The sequence below is a fragment of the Eulemur rufifrons genome, chromosome 10 (assembly GCF_041146395.1).
Source record: "Eulemur rufifrons isolate Redbay chromosome 10, OSU_ERuf_1, whole genome shotgun sequence".
Taxonomy (NCBI): domain Eukaryota; kingdom Metazoa; phylum Chordata; class Mammalia; order Primates; family Lemuridae; genus Eulemur; species Eulemur rufifrons.
This window is the reverse complement of record NC_090992.1, coordinates 33845846-33862290: the sequence shown is the minus strand read 5'-3', so window position 1 is coordinate 33862290 and position 16445 is coordinate 33845846. Positions and strand designations below refer to the sequence as shown.

At 49.8% G+C, this 16445-nt stretch overlaps 2 protein-coding genes across 2 annotated transcripts in view; one reads left to right on the top strand and one right to left on the bottom strand.

Annotated features, from left to right (window-relative positions):
• The window catches only part of SYN2 (synapsin II), a 169155-nt gene that overhangs the window by 125414 nt on the left and 27296 nt on the right, over positions 1 to 16445 (top strand). Inside the window, exons 4-7 of the mRNA XM_069484416.1 lie at positions 633 to 789; positions 5646 to 5735; positions 15525 to 15587; positions 15989 to 16131. Coding sequence (XP_069340517.1) covers positions 633 to 789; positions 5646 to 5735; positions 15525 to 15587; positions 15989 to 16131 — 453 coding nt within the window. The remainder of the gene's footprint in view (positions 1 to 632; positions 790 to 5645; positions 5736 to 15524; positions 15588 to 15988; positions 16132 to 16445) is intronic.
• On the bottom strand, positions 7951 to 13168 carry TIMP4 (TIMP metallopeptidase inhibitor 4). Its single transcript, XM_069484415.1, has 5 exons — positions 13030 to 13168; positions 11737 to 11834; positions 11184 to 11298; positions 8804 to 8928; positions 7951 to 8148 (listed from the first exon to the last, which is right to left on the bottom strand). The coding sequence occupies exons 1-5, from the start codon at positions 13166 to 13168 to the stop codon at positions 7951 to 7953; spliced, it is 675 nt and encodes a 224-aa protein (XP_069340516.1).

Here is a 16445-nt window from a genome sequence, read left to right as displayed (position 1 = left end):
GCATTGCTCAACCCCAGTTCTGCGAAAAATATTTGCACCCCTCCCCAGCGTCCGCTTTGGAAGAATAACATTGGGAAGCCTGGCATCTGTCCTCAGCCAGCCTGGCCCCTTGCTCTCCTGGGGGCCTGATGAGGGCATCGCCTATTTTAAGGAGCAGTTTAAGGGGTTGGAACAGGATACTGAGATCAGGGACCTCTGTGGCAGTGCGGTGAAGGCAGCCAAGTACTGTCTGTTGTCTTCAGTTTTCCAGGACCTGCTCTGAGCACCAACTCTAAAGCTACAAGGAGCCTCAACTTCTCATAGTGCCCCACGAGGACAGGGAAAATATTTTCACTTAAGATGTGAGGATCTAAGTGGTTCTCCCCTCCTGATGGTATTTGTACCTTAGAAAAAGGCAGGCTTAGCCCAGGGGAATGAGGGAATTTCAGAAATCTGTTCCTCAGATCTCCTTTGGAAGGTGCCGTAACACCTCATTTCCCAGTCCAGAAAGGAATAATAATAAAATGAGGGGCTTGGACTAGGGGGCTCCCTAAGACCTCCTTGCTGTCCTGGGCCTTGAAAAGGGGAGACAGAATGATGTATGCCCTGGGGTGCTGGCCAGTGGTGGGAACCTGCCTCTGCATTCTTGCCAGGTCCTTCCGGCCAGACTTCGTGCTCATCCGGCAGCACGCGTTCGGCATGGCAGAGAACGAGGACTTCCGCCACCTGATCATTGGCATGCAGTACGCAGGCCTCCCCAGCATCAACTCCCTGGAATCCATCTACAACTTCTGTGACAAGCCGTGGGTGGTGAGTGAGGACCCTTCCCCCAGGTGAAAGCGCAGGATGCAGACCCTGCATCTCCCGGCCCTGCAGGAGGGGCTCCTGGAACTCAAGATGCAGTAGGCACCTGCTGATAGGATGTGGCAGAGCTTCAGCTGGGACATGGGGGGCCTGCTATCACCATGCTCATCACCACGCATCACGCGCTGGGTCTCCTGGGCAGCAGAGTGGACCTTTGGTCTCACAATAAAGTCACACAAAGATTCAGTGAAGAAGCTTTCCCGGGTCTGTAGGTTCTGCCCTTGGTCATGGGCTGCAGTGATTTTCACAAGCCGGTTTCTTGCCTCTTAGAATGATCTAACTAGTGGAAAGACCTGAGCCCAGCAGGGACCAAGCTCAGAGAGGTGTTAGTGACAGAGTCATACCAAGCGTTTCAACAACCTGAAAATGAGAGTTATCCACGTACATATGAATCAGACACTTATATGAGCTGGAAGTACCCTTGGAGATGATCAGATCTCACCCCTTCACGGTAGAGATGTGAAAATGAAAGAAGGAAAGTAAGGAGTAGAAAACCATTTACTATCACTATATGGTGCCAACTTCTGAGATTCCACATTAACTTCATTCAGTCCTCACAATAGCCTTACAAGGAGTATATTGGTTTTATCATTATTAACCCTTTTTTACAGAAAAATGAAACCCAGAAAGGGATACGTAACTTGCCGGAGTTGTAGAGCCAGGATTTCTCTGCATGCCATGGCCTCCCACATAGACTGGGCTACAACGTGAGGAAGAAGCTGGCGTGCTTGTCCCTTCCCTGGCCAATCTGGAAATCTGGGAGGGTAGTAGACACTTTTAGGCAGAGAGACAAAGTGGTGTCTGGAGGAAGAGTGACCTGTGATAGCTGTTGGGGGCCTCTGGCCTCACCTCTGACCATCCAGGGCACACAGCTCCTCCGCGGCCTCTGCCGCTCCAGGCTGGCCCTCTTGGAAGGAAACACCTGCCCTCTAATCACATCCTCTTCATCTTCTTGTTTTGCAAAAATCAAATTTCAGCCATCACACACATTGGATTGCCAAGGCTCCTGGCATTGGTGCTAATCGTGAAGTTTCTCAACTTCATGCCTCTCTACCACTCAGGGAGCTGAAGAGGGTGTTTTGTTTTTTTTTTAATTTTTTATTTTGTTGTTTTGTTTTTTTGACCAAATAGATCTATCGCCTCTGCTCTTGACCTTTTTTCCCCACACCTGAACTAACAGCTTTCTTGTTCGCTTGGAAGCCAGGGAGACCTTACAGTGTGAGAGAAAGAGCGACGGACAAGGGGGCAGCAGGGCTGGGGGCAGCCACCGTCAAGGAGGGGGCTGCCTTCCCCTCCGTGTGGCCTGAGGCATCTGGAATCCTGGAGTTCTGCACAAACAGGCTAAAGGAGTTGTGTGATTTGAGTGTGTTGCCAGTCACAGAAGAGCACATGTGAGACCTGCAGCAAGTGGCTTTTCTGGGGACCTGCAGTTTCTCCTGTGTCCCATGGCCTTCCTGCTGCACATAGGCCCCAACCCACCCCCAGTACTCGAATTTGGCTCCATCGTAGCCACACAGGGTGATTCCACTACTATCGGCTTTTCCTCTGACTAAACCTCTCTTTGCCCAGGTTTCTTTCTCTACAAACTGGGAATAACAGTAGTACCTGCCACCACTTTGTCAGCCTGGTGGTTACAGTCCCCTAGTATCTGGGATCTCTTAAAGAAACTAGCTCCCCATTTGCTTTCTCTAAACTGTGCCAGAGGCCAAGCAGGGGAGGAGCAGGGAGAGCCTGTGCCCAGGGCTTTGCCCCTCCTGGGAACTGGGATCTGGGACCTGGTGAGGGGTCACACTCTCACCCATTCACAATCCCAGCCCATTGCCTCTGGCAGCGCAGAACAGCAGGTCTCCCTGGCCAGACACCAAGTTCTCCCTTCAGTTTCACTAAGCAGCTGCCGCAGGAATGACATTTGACATACTGTTCTCCGCCTGTTAATGGGAGTGGACAAATTTGGTGACTTGTGAGGGGCAGGCGAGTCCCTCTGAGATGATGACTTTGGCTCATGTTTCTAAATGTCTTTGCTGCGGCCGTTCCTGGTGTGGGGAGAGGCCTGTTCGGTTGGAGAAGGCTCTGCGTTGCACCCTGGTTGTCTCTGAGTACACCCGCTGTCTCTGGAGTTGGTCAGGGCAGGCCACTGGGATTTTGGAAGCAGACGTGGATTTGTCAATGAAAGCAGCATTCCAGAGAAAGCAAGAATGGCACCACCCTTTATTGCTGCAAAGTTATCTGAAATTCCTGTCAGTCTTTCAGGGTTTTTTGGAGACAGGTGCACCAGGAAATTAAAGCATTTAATTTCCAGGAGGGATAGGGATAACACATTATTCAAACTGATCTTGAAGTCCCATTTCTTCCAAGAAATCTTTCCTGATTCATTGGATAAGTGGTTATAATGAACATATCTTCCTATTAAGTAACAACAGCACCCGCAGCCTCCCAAATTCATTCATGCGTCTGTGTGTAGGAGAAATAGCCCTGATTAGATACTATGTTTGTTTAACTGGTGACTGTGTGCCTGTGCCTTAATCTAAGTTTCCAGGGAGGCAGGTGTTAGACGCCAAGCCCAGTACCTCGAGCAGACAGGGACCCCTGCAGATCAGGGAGAGGAGGGTGGGGTGAGCTCCCTGATACCCCAGCGGAGCCTGGGAACTGGCTGCCATTACAGTGTTGGCTGTCCCAGGGCTCTGGGAGTCTGCCGCAGGCCTTCCTGGCATCCGTGGAGTGTCTGTGCAACTCCCCCACATGCTGGAGAGATAGGGCCCTGCGTGCCTTGGTGCCATGCCAGTGCGTGGGCTGCAGCAGGACAGAGGTCGTTAGGCAGAGCTGGCGTCAGCTCCCCAGGGATGCTGGAGAGCCTTGGGAACCCAGGCAGGTACCCAGAAGCAGAGCTGGAGTCCAGCCAAGCCCAGGTGGCAGGCAGGACTCGAAGGTCAGATGAGGTGGTGCGGAGAATCAGAGAAGGCAGGAAAGGTCTGAGGGGTTGGTCTTGACAGGCAAAGCAAACTGAAGAACTGAAGGAAGGTGAGGATGGCAGGGTACAGTGGAGAAAGCACTGGGCAAGGAGAAGACCCCTGGGCTCTCCCGGTGCAGGTCCCCTCCAGGTGGGGTCTGGGAGCCTGCACATGCCTTTGCTTCTCTAGCCTCAGTCTCCTCATTTGTCAGGTGAGATGGCTGGTCTGGAGACTTTCTAATGTCCTCTTCAACCATAATCGTAGGGGACTGAGAGCTCATGAACCATGCTTTCAGCCTTAGAGCTCTAGAGTCACCAATTGTGTGTCACTAGAAGGGGGGACCCGGGAATTCCAACATTTTCCAGCATTTCAAAAATAACAGAATTATATCCTTTTGTACCCACAAAAGGCCCACAACAGATGATCACTTAAAGGCAGTTTGATAGTGGAGTTTGGGAAGAAATAAGAAAGGGATATTCTTTATGGTACAAGGTTCAAGGAGCTAATCAAATTCAACCCTCTCATTTTATATATGGAGAGAATGAGGTCTGGAGAGGAGTAACCATTTGCCTAAGGACACCTAGAAAATTAAGAGGCAGAACAAGAACTAAAAGACTCCAGTTTTCTAAGAACCCAGTTCTGAGCTTCTACTGCCCTGGGCTTCTCTGCCCTCACTGGCTGATGGGCCAACATCCCTCGTAGAGAAGGGGACCTGAGCTTTTGGAATATGCTGTGGCTTTCTTTTCTCTGATACATAGATTTGACCTGACAGCTTTCCCTTCTAGCAGTTTCTGGTGTTGGCAGCTTGGAGTATGAACTAATCCAGTAGCACTAGAGAGCAGAGGCTGTGTCCCCTGCTGCCAGCGAGCGCTGGGGTGGGTGTGTGGGCGTGTGTGTGAGGGGACTGAGCGGGAAAGCTGTGTGTTTCCTGTGGGAAGAGCACAGTCTCTGCGGAGTCTGGAAGGTGGATTACTTGAAGAAATAGGGAAAGTTATGGATTGGGACTGAAGGGGCCTGGCTATCAATCTGGCTCGACTACTGTGTGACCTTGGGCAAGTGACCTCTCTGGGCCTCAGTTTCTTATTTATAAAACAGAAGGAGGGGAGCCTAGCTGTGCTCCAAAATGCTTTCAACCCTGACACTGTAAGTCTGTGTACTTTGCCTCTTCCCCATGGAGCTGCTCCAGTTTCTTATAGGTGAAGGGTTCTTGGGTGAGTAGTAAGTCCCAGAAAGACTGAGCCTGTCTATCTTGCATATCATGATATCATGACCATCCAAATCTTCCTGAATAACAGCTTCAAAAAAAAAAAAAAAAAAAAAAGAACTGCTTCATTCATGATATGCCCCCTGCTCAAACTCTGATGACTTCGTACTGCTTACAGGGGAAAAAAATCCACCATTCTTTTCCCTGGCATTTGAACTTCCAAGACTTGGCCGACGTTACCTATCCAGTTTCATCGCTTGCTGTTGCACAGAGATGCAGGTGTTCAGAGTTAGAAACCCAAATTTTAACCCCCACTTTACCTCTTTGCTGCCCTGTGACTTTAGGCAAATTTTCTACCCTCTCTGGGTCCCATATATGAAATGAAGATGATAAAGTATTGTCAGTTTGATATGATGATTGAATGAAATACTATTAAAATTGAGTAAGGTAATCAATGAATTTTAGCTCAGTCTTTCCCTTCCCCAACTAAAGCATCTGTTCCTTGAGGACAGGAATTGTATACTTCTTTGTGCCTTGCACAAAGCCCTCCACAGAGCAAATGCTCAATAAATATTTGTTTGATGGATTGATGTTTTGTCTGTTTCAGAAGTTGTCTTAGATAAGCTGAAACATTTGCTTTTCTTTTGCAGTTTGCCCAGCTGGTGGCCATTTACAAGACACTGGGAGGAGAAAAGTTCCCACTCATTGAGCAGACATACTACCCCAACCACAAAGAGATGGTAGGTAGCTGAGTGGGCATGTTAGTCTCTCTGCTGTTTTCATTCTGATCTTAGCCACACGGCGACTCTGGGATCCTGACGAGGGCCTCAGCATCTCACCCCTGAAGACTCCTCTGGGGTGGGACTGCGGAGCTGCTTTGTGGGGCTGGAGTGGCTGGATGTTAGCTGACAGTCTCTTGTCAAATTCTGGAGATGGAATAGGGAAGAGCAGAAACGAGGGCAGTTCCATCAAGCTGGGAGAGTTTAATCAAACTGGGAGAGTAAACAAACCTCCCAAACAAACCAACAATCAGAAGATCCCACTGCTTTGGGTTCCAGCCCTAGCTCTGCCATGTGTCATTGGACAAGCTACATTTCGTCACTGCGTGCAGTTTCCAATAGGACAGTCAAGTGGACATAATTATCCCTGACCAGGATATCTAATATGGTATGTACAATGTTTAAGTGAGACTAAGTAATACCCCTCTGGGAAGGTGTGAAGTGAATCACTCCTCAGATGTAAGATGTTGCTCCCTTGGATTCCTGAAGATTGTGATGAGGCTGAGTTAACACTATGCCTTCTCTGAGACCATCGTAGGATGTCAGAAGGAGCAGAGAGATGAGATGGAAGGTTGGTAAGGGGGCTGTTGCTGATGTTTTTCCTCCTTGGCAACCTAGAGCTCAAGTTGCCTTCTTCCTCCCTGTCCCTACACCCTCTGCCCCAGGCTGGTGTGATCAGTGGGTGCTCCTGCTTAACCCACCAATGCAGACTCGGTGTGACATGGAACGGAGATGATATTTGTTCCCTCTCCCACTCCCTTTGCCAAAAGGGATCTCCATTTGCACCACTTCTCAGAATCAAGAGGCTTCTTCTGACACATGGTGCATGGCCCTGCTGACCAGCAGACCACATGTAGAAAAACAACTGTGGGCCTTGAAAACAACTTTCTCTGTCATCTTCGCCAGAGCTTCCCCAGGGAGAGGCTCTGGAATTTTAAACCCTTGTTCCTAATCAATCCTAGAGGCCAATATCAGGACTTGCCCTTTCATGGCAAGCCAGGAAGCCTGGGAGAGGCTGAGGAGGCCTAGGGCTCCCGGGGTTGGAGATCTCGGGGACCCCAAGACACAGTGGTGAGGGGACTGAGCTGAAGGGTGCAGGGGCTGTCTGAGGCTGTTTCCTGCTGTAACATCTAGCAGGGCTGACCACTGAAAAAAATTGCAATAATTGCAAAGTACATTCCCCATCTACCATCCTTCTCCCCAGGGGCCCTTGTGTTATTTCTCTTCTGTCGTCTATCCTGAAATTTGCCCTCAAGAGAGGAGCTCTGCTCTGAGGTGTCAAAGCTGATGAAGGGGGACTTCAATTCTACAAGAGAAAGGCTTTTTTGGCTTAAAAAAATAAGTTCTAAAGTAGGAATTAAGACATTAGTAACCTAAAGGAGGCAGAAGAGAAGCCTTATGGACATCAGCTGAGGGCATTAGGGATAGTGAACCTGGAGACACAGTACCCATGCTTAGACAGTAAGTGTGTTGTCATCCCAAGAGGTGTGCTAACTGGGCCGGACCCTCTGCCAGCCATGGTGAGGAGGGATTACAGCATGGGGAGGGAGGTTAGGCCATTCTAGCCCTCACACCAAATGATCCCAGTGCCCCAGGACACTCCCCCAGACGGATGAAAGTGTGTCAGAGGATTAGGATGAGTTGAGACAGGAGAAGTAGAGCCATAGTATGTTGTCTTTTCATTCCTGCCAGTCAGCCTGTTTGTGGCACTGTCAACCCATCTTCTGGTGTTGTACATCACAAGGATATACCATCTCATATGCATAACATTCGCCATTTCTCCCGTATCAGATCAGTTAAGGCAAAAGGAAAACATTTTTTCCTGGGGATAAAAAGGAATCGTCCTGGCTTTGGAAAACAAACTAAGCCAGAATAAACACTTTCAGTAACATGTACAAGGCTACACTAATGGGGTTTGGGAAGCAGAGGAGATGGGTTGAAGGCAAGATAGAAAAGTCATGTTGCCTTCCCTAGCCTTTGACAGATTCTGGGCTGGGGTTTTGGACACAGCTGTACCATGCCCCATCCCTGCCCTGCCACTGGCCACACTGTCCACTTAGTACTTCCCATTGGCTGGTAGCAATGGGGCAGGTGGTGATGGCCAGAGCTCTGCAGGGAAGGAGAACCGGCTTGATCTCCAGGACTCTTGAAGGGATGTGGTGGTCACTGGTCCTTACTAGGGTTGGATGATGTCAACAAACTCCTTCCTCAGGGGCAGGTGACCCCGGTACCAGCTGCAGGTGCCATCAACATGCTTCATGCAGACATAATGCTGGGCCTGGTACCCGTAGAGCTTTCGTTCCAACAGCCAGTCTGTCCAGAGGCACTCGTTGGGGGCTGAGATGGGACAGGGAACTGTATAGCAGGTGGTGATCTAGAGTCATGGCCACACAACATCAAAGTGAGTAGGTGTCCTTTTTCCATTGCTGCCTTTCAGACTCCTACATATCCTTACAGCCCATCTCAAATGCCCTCTGCCTTATGAAACATTTCCTAGCTCCCAAACTCCCCCCTGAATTCCCCTTCCCCTGTGCCCTCATGTGCAGTATTGCCTCTCTAATGGCATCTCTGCAGTCAGACAGCCCTGAGGGTCCTTACTCTACTACTGACTTTGAGCAAGTCACTTCACTTCCTAGAGCTTTAATGTCTTCACCTTAAAATGGAAATCTTAATTCTTCATGAATTTGTTAGGGAGACTAAATTAAATATTTAAAATAAATTGACTATTACAGGGTCTTGCAAAGAGTAGATTCTCTTTAAATAGTGGCTGTATTACTGTCATCTCAGTCCACCTTATATGATGGCCACCTTCCCAGCCAAAATGTCAGTACTTTGAGATCAGGGCCTGTGGACTGAGTTGCTTTCCCATCCCTAACTTCATACATTGCCTGATCCATGGCAGATCCCAAGTATCGTATAGGAAGTGAATAAATGCAAGCATGAGTGAAGGAGAACATAAAGCACGAGGCCACAAGGCTCATGACCCTTCCCCCATCCCCCCAAGACCTCGGAAATGGACATTCCCTTACTTGGCAGCCACAGTTCAGATGGTAGTGATGATTCAGACTTTCCCTCTGCAACAAGGACAGGTCCTCCCAGGGCTCGATGTAGTTGCACAGATGGATGAAGACTTTTCCATCACTGAGGACCTGACCTTCGAGGGGAGAGGGAGGAGAGTCTAGCATCGAGAGTCTGTTTCTGGAGCTCCAGGGGCCTGGGTCCAGAACTGCAGCCTCTCTAATGGTGACACGGGGCTCAATGAAGGGACCAGAAAATCCCCTATAATCCTTATAGCAAACAGATTAACAGATCATGTTTGCGCGAGGCAGAGTCGTGGGATCCAGTGCAGGCTGCTCCCTTTAGCGCGGTGCAGAGAGAAGAACATGGGCTTCAGAGTCAGACTCTGGGTGGGCCCCCTTCCTTTCTGCCACTTACTAGCCATATGATCTTAAGAAGGTCACGTAACCTCTCAGCTGGAAGACCAGAATAACAAGGTTGTTGCCAGGATTAAATGAGAGAATATGAAGTTCCCAGCACAGTTGTGGGCCCACAGAAGATGTTCCATAAATTATAGGACCCTTCCCCTTCCCAACCCTTCCCAGTATCTACAAAGGCCAGTCTCCTGCCCTATGGATACTTATCTCGGCGAGTCTTTTCCCTTCCCCATAGGAAAGTTGCCCTTCCTCACTTATGAAACTCCTTTTCACCTTTCAAAGACCTTTCCAGTACCACCTCATCCTCGAAGCCATCCCTGACCATGCTAGCCCACACCTCGTTTAGAACTTTGGTCACTCAATCATTTACTCGCTGAGTAACTATTATGATTTAATGCCAGGAATACAGAAATGCATAGGACAGGATCTTTGTCCCCATGGAGCTTAAAAATGAGTGGAGTGGACAGAAGTAGGCAAAAATTACACTACTGTGTGATTATACACAAAGTGCAGTATGAGAACAAAGGAGAGGATATGGGGCAAGGAAGGCGTCTCAGAGGAAAGGTGCTTGCACCAGGCCTTGAAGGGATGGGTAGAGGTTCACCTGCCAAGCAAGTTGGGGGAAGGGCCTCTGGTCACTGGGACCCTCTGTGCAAGGACATAGCCCAGCAGTGTACCTTCTGCAACTGCAAGTAGTTTAGTTCAGATAGGGGGGAGTGAGAGGCCGGGAACTGTCACTGACAAATGGCAGAATACAATGCTAGAGAGGGCAGCAGTGTTCTGGTCACAAAGGCTTTTCAACACAGGCAGAAGAGCTTATGCCTTCTCCTAAAGGGCCTGGGCACCACAGATGACTTCAGTGGACTTGGGTTTTGTCATTTACCCCCACCCTTGGCTAGACTTGACATCCCTGAGGGCAGAGAGTACATCTCCTACTTCCCCTGACGCACACATGGCAGTGCCTAGCAGAGGGCCAGGTGCACAGAGAGCAGGTGCTTACTGAAAGGAGGTGGGATAACAGGATAAAAGAGCTTGACAAGGCCTGGTCTGCCAGTCCTGGGGACGGGAGGGCTCCCTGGCATGCCCTGCCTCTGCCTCTCCCACCCAGGAGCTCCCCAGCTCAGCACCATTCCATCTCCTTGGAGCTGGGAAGCCCCATCATTGTGGCCTCCAGTGTCTGAGACTTGTCAAGAGCCACGTCTGGACTGTGAACTCTTTGAGGGCTGTGGCTTGTTACTGAATCTCCAGTCTCCTGCCCCAAGCTTGGCAGTGAGAGGTGGTCGTTCATTACTGAATGGATGGACAGAGAGTGGAATTCCTTCACCTAGTCTCCCTACCTGCTGGGCTTTTTCTTTTCCTTGCTTTCTTTCTAAATAGTTTTCATCTTTTAGGGCCAGTGTAGAGCCCACTTATACAGTGAAGCTTCCCTGATTGTTTACAACCACCGAGTATCTCCTTTCGCTGAACTCCAAAATAATTTAGTGTTGTATTCATTTATGGAGTGATATTCTTGTGTGGTTCTTTAACTGTTCTATCCCAACCAATTCAGTATGGAGGAGACCTGCCTGGGCCCAAGAGCATAGAGACAGAGCCGTGTTAGACTCAAGGCCCCTGTGCAAAGAGCAGAGCTGAACTCATAGGTAGCTTTAGAGGGGCAGATTTTGGCTCAAGATGCCAAATATCTAACACCAATTTAAGCTGTTTGAAAATGGAACCAGCTGCCCTAGACTGAGAGAGCAACCTCTTCTTAAAACAGTGAAGCAGTGGCCAAGATCACTGTAATGAGGACTCCTGCAATGAAAGGGAGGTTACCAAGGCTCCTCCCAACTCAGAGGCCATGTCTCACTCAGCTCTGTTTTCTGCCTAAGAACATGCCACCTGGCTCAGCCTGCTGCCCAAGGAAGGCCCTGGCTCCTTTCTCACTAACTCCCTGAAGATAGACTCTATTAAGGCCAGTTGCTCGTCTTTAACTTACCAGTCAAGAGATACTGCTTCTGGCTGTTGGCTTCTAGCTTCACACCACAGAGGGAAGAGTCAAAAGGTGTATAGATATACTGCACATCCTTGACTTTCTCAAACCCTTTGAACATCTTAAAGACAATTATAAAAAAGCAGTATTGGGTCAGTGAGTGTACTTTGTATAGTAAGCAAACAATTCTCATTTCTCAGCCTAAAAATTTAGCCAAAAGTCTAGTTCAGGATTTGGTGCACGCAGATGGCCCTACTGAGTCATTTCTCTCTCTAAAAAAACAACATCTAAACCATGGCTTATTCCAGTGAGAGGGGAGGTACCTCCAGTGGCCCCCATGCATAGGCAGCTACAGGACCAGATGGATGCTGAGGTCCTACCCTGTCCCTCGGATTCTGTGGGCCCTGCCCCCAAATCTCATCCAGGTCCACTTTAGCATCTAGATCCAAGGATCACCAAGCCAGGTAGCCTGAAATCTGCCAGCCCCACCCCTCCCAGACACAGACCCCACTCCCTCCCCAGCCCATAGGGGTAAACACCCTCTCCTGCTCCCATGTACCTTAATCTGTTTGATTCCATACTGGAGCATTTTTTGAGTGTCAGCAGGATCTGCACTGGCAGGAACTACCTTCTCACTGGAGATTTTGGCCCGAATCACTACATAGGAAGAGAAAAGAAGGAAACTTCAGCAGCCTGGGGGAAGCAATGCGTCTGAGATCTGGATGATCTGGGGTCCCTGGAGAATTTTGTAGGGGAAGGACTCCTTGGTTGAGGTATGAGCAGTGCAATGTATGTGAGAATGGAGACCTGGAACCTCCTCCTCTGACGTGGCTACAAGTTCCAAACCCCTCCGGCCTCTTAGGTCCTACAAACTCTATGCTCTTCCTGCCCTTTGAAGCTTTAGTTTGGAGAGCACTGGTTCTCCACAGCCCTGGGTGCAGTGGGGCGGGGGTAGTGGAGTCAGGGTAGAGGAGGGAGGAGGAGCCCCTTGAGGGCAGCTGATGTGAGGTTCATCTGTTGCTGGAGCTCAAGGCCTCAGCACTCTCCCAGAGTGAGTATTAGTAAGTGTGTATTGGAATTCTTAAATGTTCTGACCCTGCACCGAGGTAGCCCATCTCTTGCCGTTAGGGCATTAATCAAAAACTGTTTATGAAGTTCCTCCTCTGTGCCTGGCCTTGCACTAGCCCTAGGCCCACGGATGTGATTAAGACACGGTCCCCATCCCACAGAACTCTTGGTCTAGTGCAGGGCACATTTATGAAGAACAGCAGCACACGCCAGCAGGAGCGCACAGACTGAGAGATGCTGTGGTGGCACCAAGAAGTCAGGAAGCCTCCAGAGAAGAGGGTGCGTTAGACCTTGAAGGATGAATGGGAGTTTGCTAGGAATTTAAGGGTATGGGGTAAGGGCAATTCAGGCAAAGGGAAAAGAAATGGCAAAAGGTGTGTGTTGGGGTAGGGGGAATGGTGGCAACATCAGTTACAGGCCTGGACGGACAGGATGGTTATAATGCAAACCCTCTCCCGCCCCTCCCCCACCCCCAATCCAGGAGCTCAGAATAACCGCCAGATCACTCCGATGACACCTTGTTCAATGACACTCCATAGTTGCGGTATGGCGGGAGTGAGGGAGTCGCTGCGGAGGTCCCAGATACAATCTTTATTTCCTTAGGAAGCAGTCACGCTCTGCGCTTGCAAGGTTGCTATGGCGCCGCCCTTCCATCAGCCCCAGCAGGAGAAAACCGGTGCGCGATTTGAGCTCCTTCCTTTCCCTCGGGACTCTGTTCTGCAGCTGGCCAGATACCAGTCCCCCCGCCACCCCCTGCGGTGGGCCTTGCGGACCTCGGACTCACCCAGCGCCGAGCGGCAGACGTGCTGCTGGGGGTGCGCGGGGGCGCAGCTGCACGCCTCGCCCAGCCCCGGGGGCCGCAGCAGCGCCAGCAGCCGCAGCAACAGCGCCCAGCTCGGCGCGGTCCAGGGGCTCCCAGGCATGACACTGCAGAGCCCCGACCGAGCCTGTGGGGTCTGTAGGGCCAAACAGCCCCTCCAGGACTGACTCCTTCAGAAGGCGTCGCGCCCCTCGCCCCGGGCTTTATGCGGTGGCCCTAGGGCCAATCCCGCCCCATGGGCTCCGCCCTCTCTTGGCTGTAGGCCACCCTGGGCTGCAGGACCCGGGCCCTCCAGACCGCAAGACTCAGTGAGAAGAAGAGGGAAGCCAGGACTGAGTCCCCCAGCCTCTACATCCTTGCCCCGAAAATTAAGCTGTCTGGAAGTAGAGGACGGCACTGGGAGCCGGGATGGTGTCAGGGGCAGAAAGACAGAGCAACAAAGACAAGTGCATGAGGGCGGAAAGCCCGAGGGACTGTGATTTAGGCAGAAGGAACAAGAGCGAGGAGAGGCAGAGACAGAAAGAGTGAGACGGGCAGAGTGGAGAGAGGCAGACAGAATTACAACAGGCAAAAGAGACAGTGACAGAGAAGGACGGACCCCTTGCTGAGCAGCACACTAGGAATGAGACAAGCTACTCAGAGCTTCTTTCAGCTGCAGGAAGTGTTTTCAATGCCCTATTTATGAGGCTCCAAAGCAACAGCAAACAGTAATGGAATAGGACAGAGAAAGTTGGGGTGAGTGTGTGTCTTGGCTCTGTCTGCTCTGTTGGCTGGGGGGTGGGGAGAGATGGCAGAGAAGCAGCCAGTACTTCAGAAACCCTTTCCCATACCCAGTGCTGTAGACTCTGCAGATAGCTGCGGGCAGTGCCCCTGGTGGGGACTCCAAACACAGGGTGTCCCATCACTTAAGGCAAACCTTGGACCTCAAAGCCCTCTCTAGGCTGAAGGCTACACTGATTCTTAATCCGTGTCCCTGCTCACTAGACTATGTCATGTTATAGAAGGTGGGGTACCTTAGAAAGCAAAGAAGCAAGGCCCTTGGGGTCGCTGCACTGTGACCAGAGCCTTGTCTACTGTTTGACAGAGCATAATCTCCAAATCCCAAATCTCCATGGGATTATTGCTGGGGGATGTTTCCACCCCATGCTGCACTGGAAAGTAGGAGACTGTATTCTGGTTCTGACTGTCACTAGGTAGCTTTGTGACCTTTGCCTCTCAGGGCCTCAGTTTCTTCTTCATAAAATAGGGTTGAGCTGCATGATTTCTAAAGCCCTTTGAAGCTCTTCCTCCCCGGCCTTGACTGGCCTAAGCCAGAAATGCTGAAATCCTCAGGCCAGACACTGCTAGTATCTGGTCACACCTAGACTCCCATGGGAGTCTGACTTTTCATCAGGGTCAACATTATTTCCTTCAGAGGACACCTTTTCATTTGGATGGTGCTAGTGATGTTTGAAAAGAAGAAAATTGAAAGACAGCTGAGTCTGACTGAGAAATATGAGATGTCCGGGTTGGTGGCCCAGCTGGTTTTTCATATAATGTCCAGACCAAGATAGAGTCTAATATATTATTTGAAGAGCTCTTGAAAAGCATCCAGTTCGATCTCTTCATCTGACAGATGTGAAGGCCCAGGCTCAGCGAGGTAGAGTGACTTGAAGAAAATTAGCGGCAGAGAAAACTAGAATACGAGTCCCCTGACTTCCAGTCTAGTTCTCCTTCCACTTCACTCCACAGTATTACTTCTTCCATCATCATTTTGTAACAGCTTGAAATCCTGCGCTTGCAGGATAATTCTTTTAAGTTTTTATTGCTCCTCTATTAAAATATGGCTACCTCAAGGTACCTCTCTTAAAGGATCTCTTTCCAATGATAAACATATTGAATTCTTGTATCAGCTCTAATACAAGAATGGGGCAGAAATAGGCCTTAGCATACAAAGCCTTGTTTGGTGGTGAGTCTGGGGTGTTGGTAAATAGGGAAGAATCGTTATAGGAAAGCTGGACCTTTGAAGGGGGTGGGTACTAAGAGGCACATGACGAAAGGGACATTAAGATTCCAAAGATGCATGTGAAAAAAATTGGATTTATTAAGATACAATTTATATACAGTAAAATTCATCCTTTCAGAGATACATTTTTTTTTTTTTTTTTTGTTCTCTTTGGCTGAGGACCAGTCGTGCCCAGGGTTTGTCTAATGCAGAGAAGGCCAAAGCAGTGAAGTTTAAAGATGTAGAGTGTACCTAATAGGAGAACAGGGTTCTTGTAGCTCTGCCATTCCTATGGTATGTGACCTTGGGAAAGTCACTGGCATTCTAGGGGCCTCAGTTTTTTTTTTTTTTTTAATTTGTAAAGCAAATTCTTTAAAGGACTTTCCCAAGGGCGTTCACAAGAAAAATATTTGTAGGATTCCACAGAGAGACAGACACACACTGACCAATGCCTTCCTTTCTCCTCTGCTTTCAGCTGACGCTGCCCACATTCCCTGTGGTGGTGAAGATTGGCCATGCTCACTCCGGCATGGGCAAGGTAGGGCAGAGGGGCCTGCTGTGCTTTTGGGTTGAGCCAAGGAGGGCATATTTCAGATAGCGCATTTATGCACTGTTCTTCTGCCTCCGTTACTGATAAATTCTTTCCAAGGAGAAGATGATTTGGCCCCTTTGAAGCCATGAGTATTACCAACCAGATCTTTTTCAACGAGCAGAGTGCAGGCCACCTGCTTGGTCCTTTGGGTCCTTTGCAGCAAGTGTAGCCCCTGAGCCCTGGGAAGGGAAACTAGGGAGATGGGTCCTCCTGGGAGATGAGGCATCCAGGTTTGCATCTGGATTGGAAACATCCCGATGGATTTGAGGGCTCAAGGCCTTTGTGACTTCACAGTGAGTGTATGTGTACGTCTCCCTTTCTCCCTCTCTACCTTGCTCTAACATCAGGTCAAAGTGGAAAACCACTACGACTTCCAGGACATTGCTAGCGTGGTGGCCCTCACCCAGACTTATGCCACGGCAGAGCCTTTCATTGACGCCAAGTATGACATCCGGGTCCAGAAGATTGGCAGCAACTACAAGGCTTACATGTGAGTAAGGACTGGGGTGCCAGCAGGGACTCTCCACTTCCTCCTCGCCGCAGTGGGGAACCTGAGCCTCCAGGTAGCAACCAATTCTCGGTTTAACCTTGTCTGGCCCCGGAGGCAGATGTCAGAGAGAGGGTGCCATTTCAGTCAGGAGTTCTTATCCCGGTTCCTGTTAAGTCGGGGGTGGGAGGAGGGGGGGGTGTCTATGAACTAAGATGAGAAATAATATCAATATTCATTTTCACTACTCCCTGAGTGAAATGTAGCTTTCTCTGCAGTTATGAACAGAGACGACAGGCTGCAGTAGTTGTAGCAGC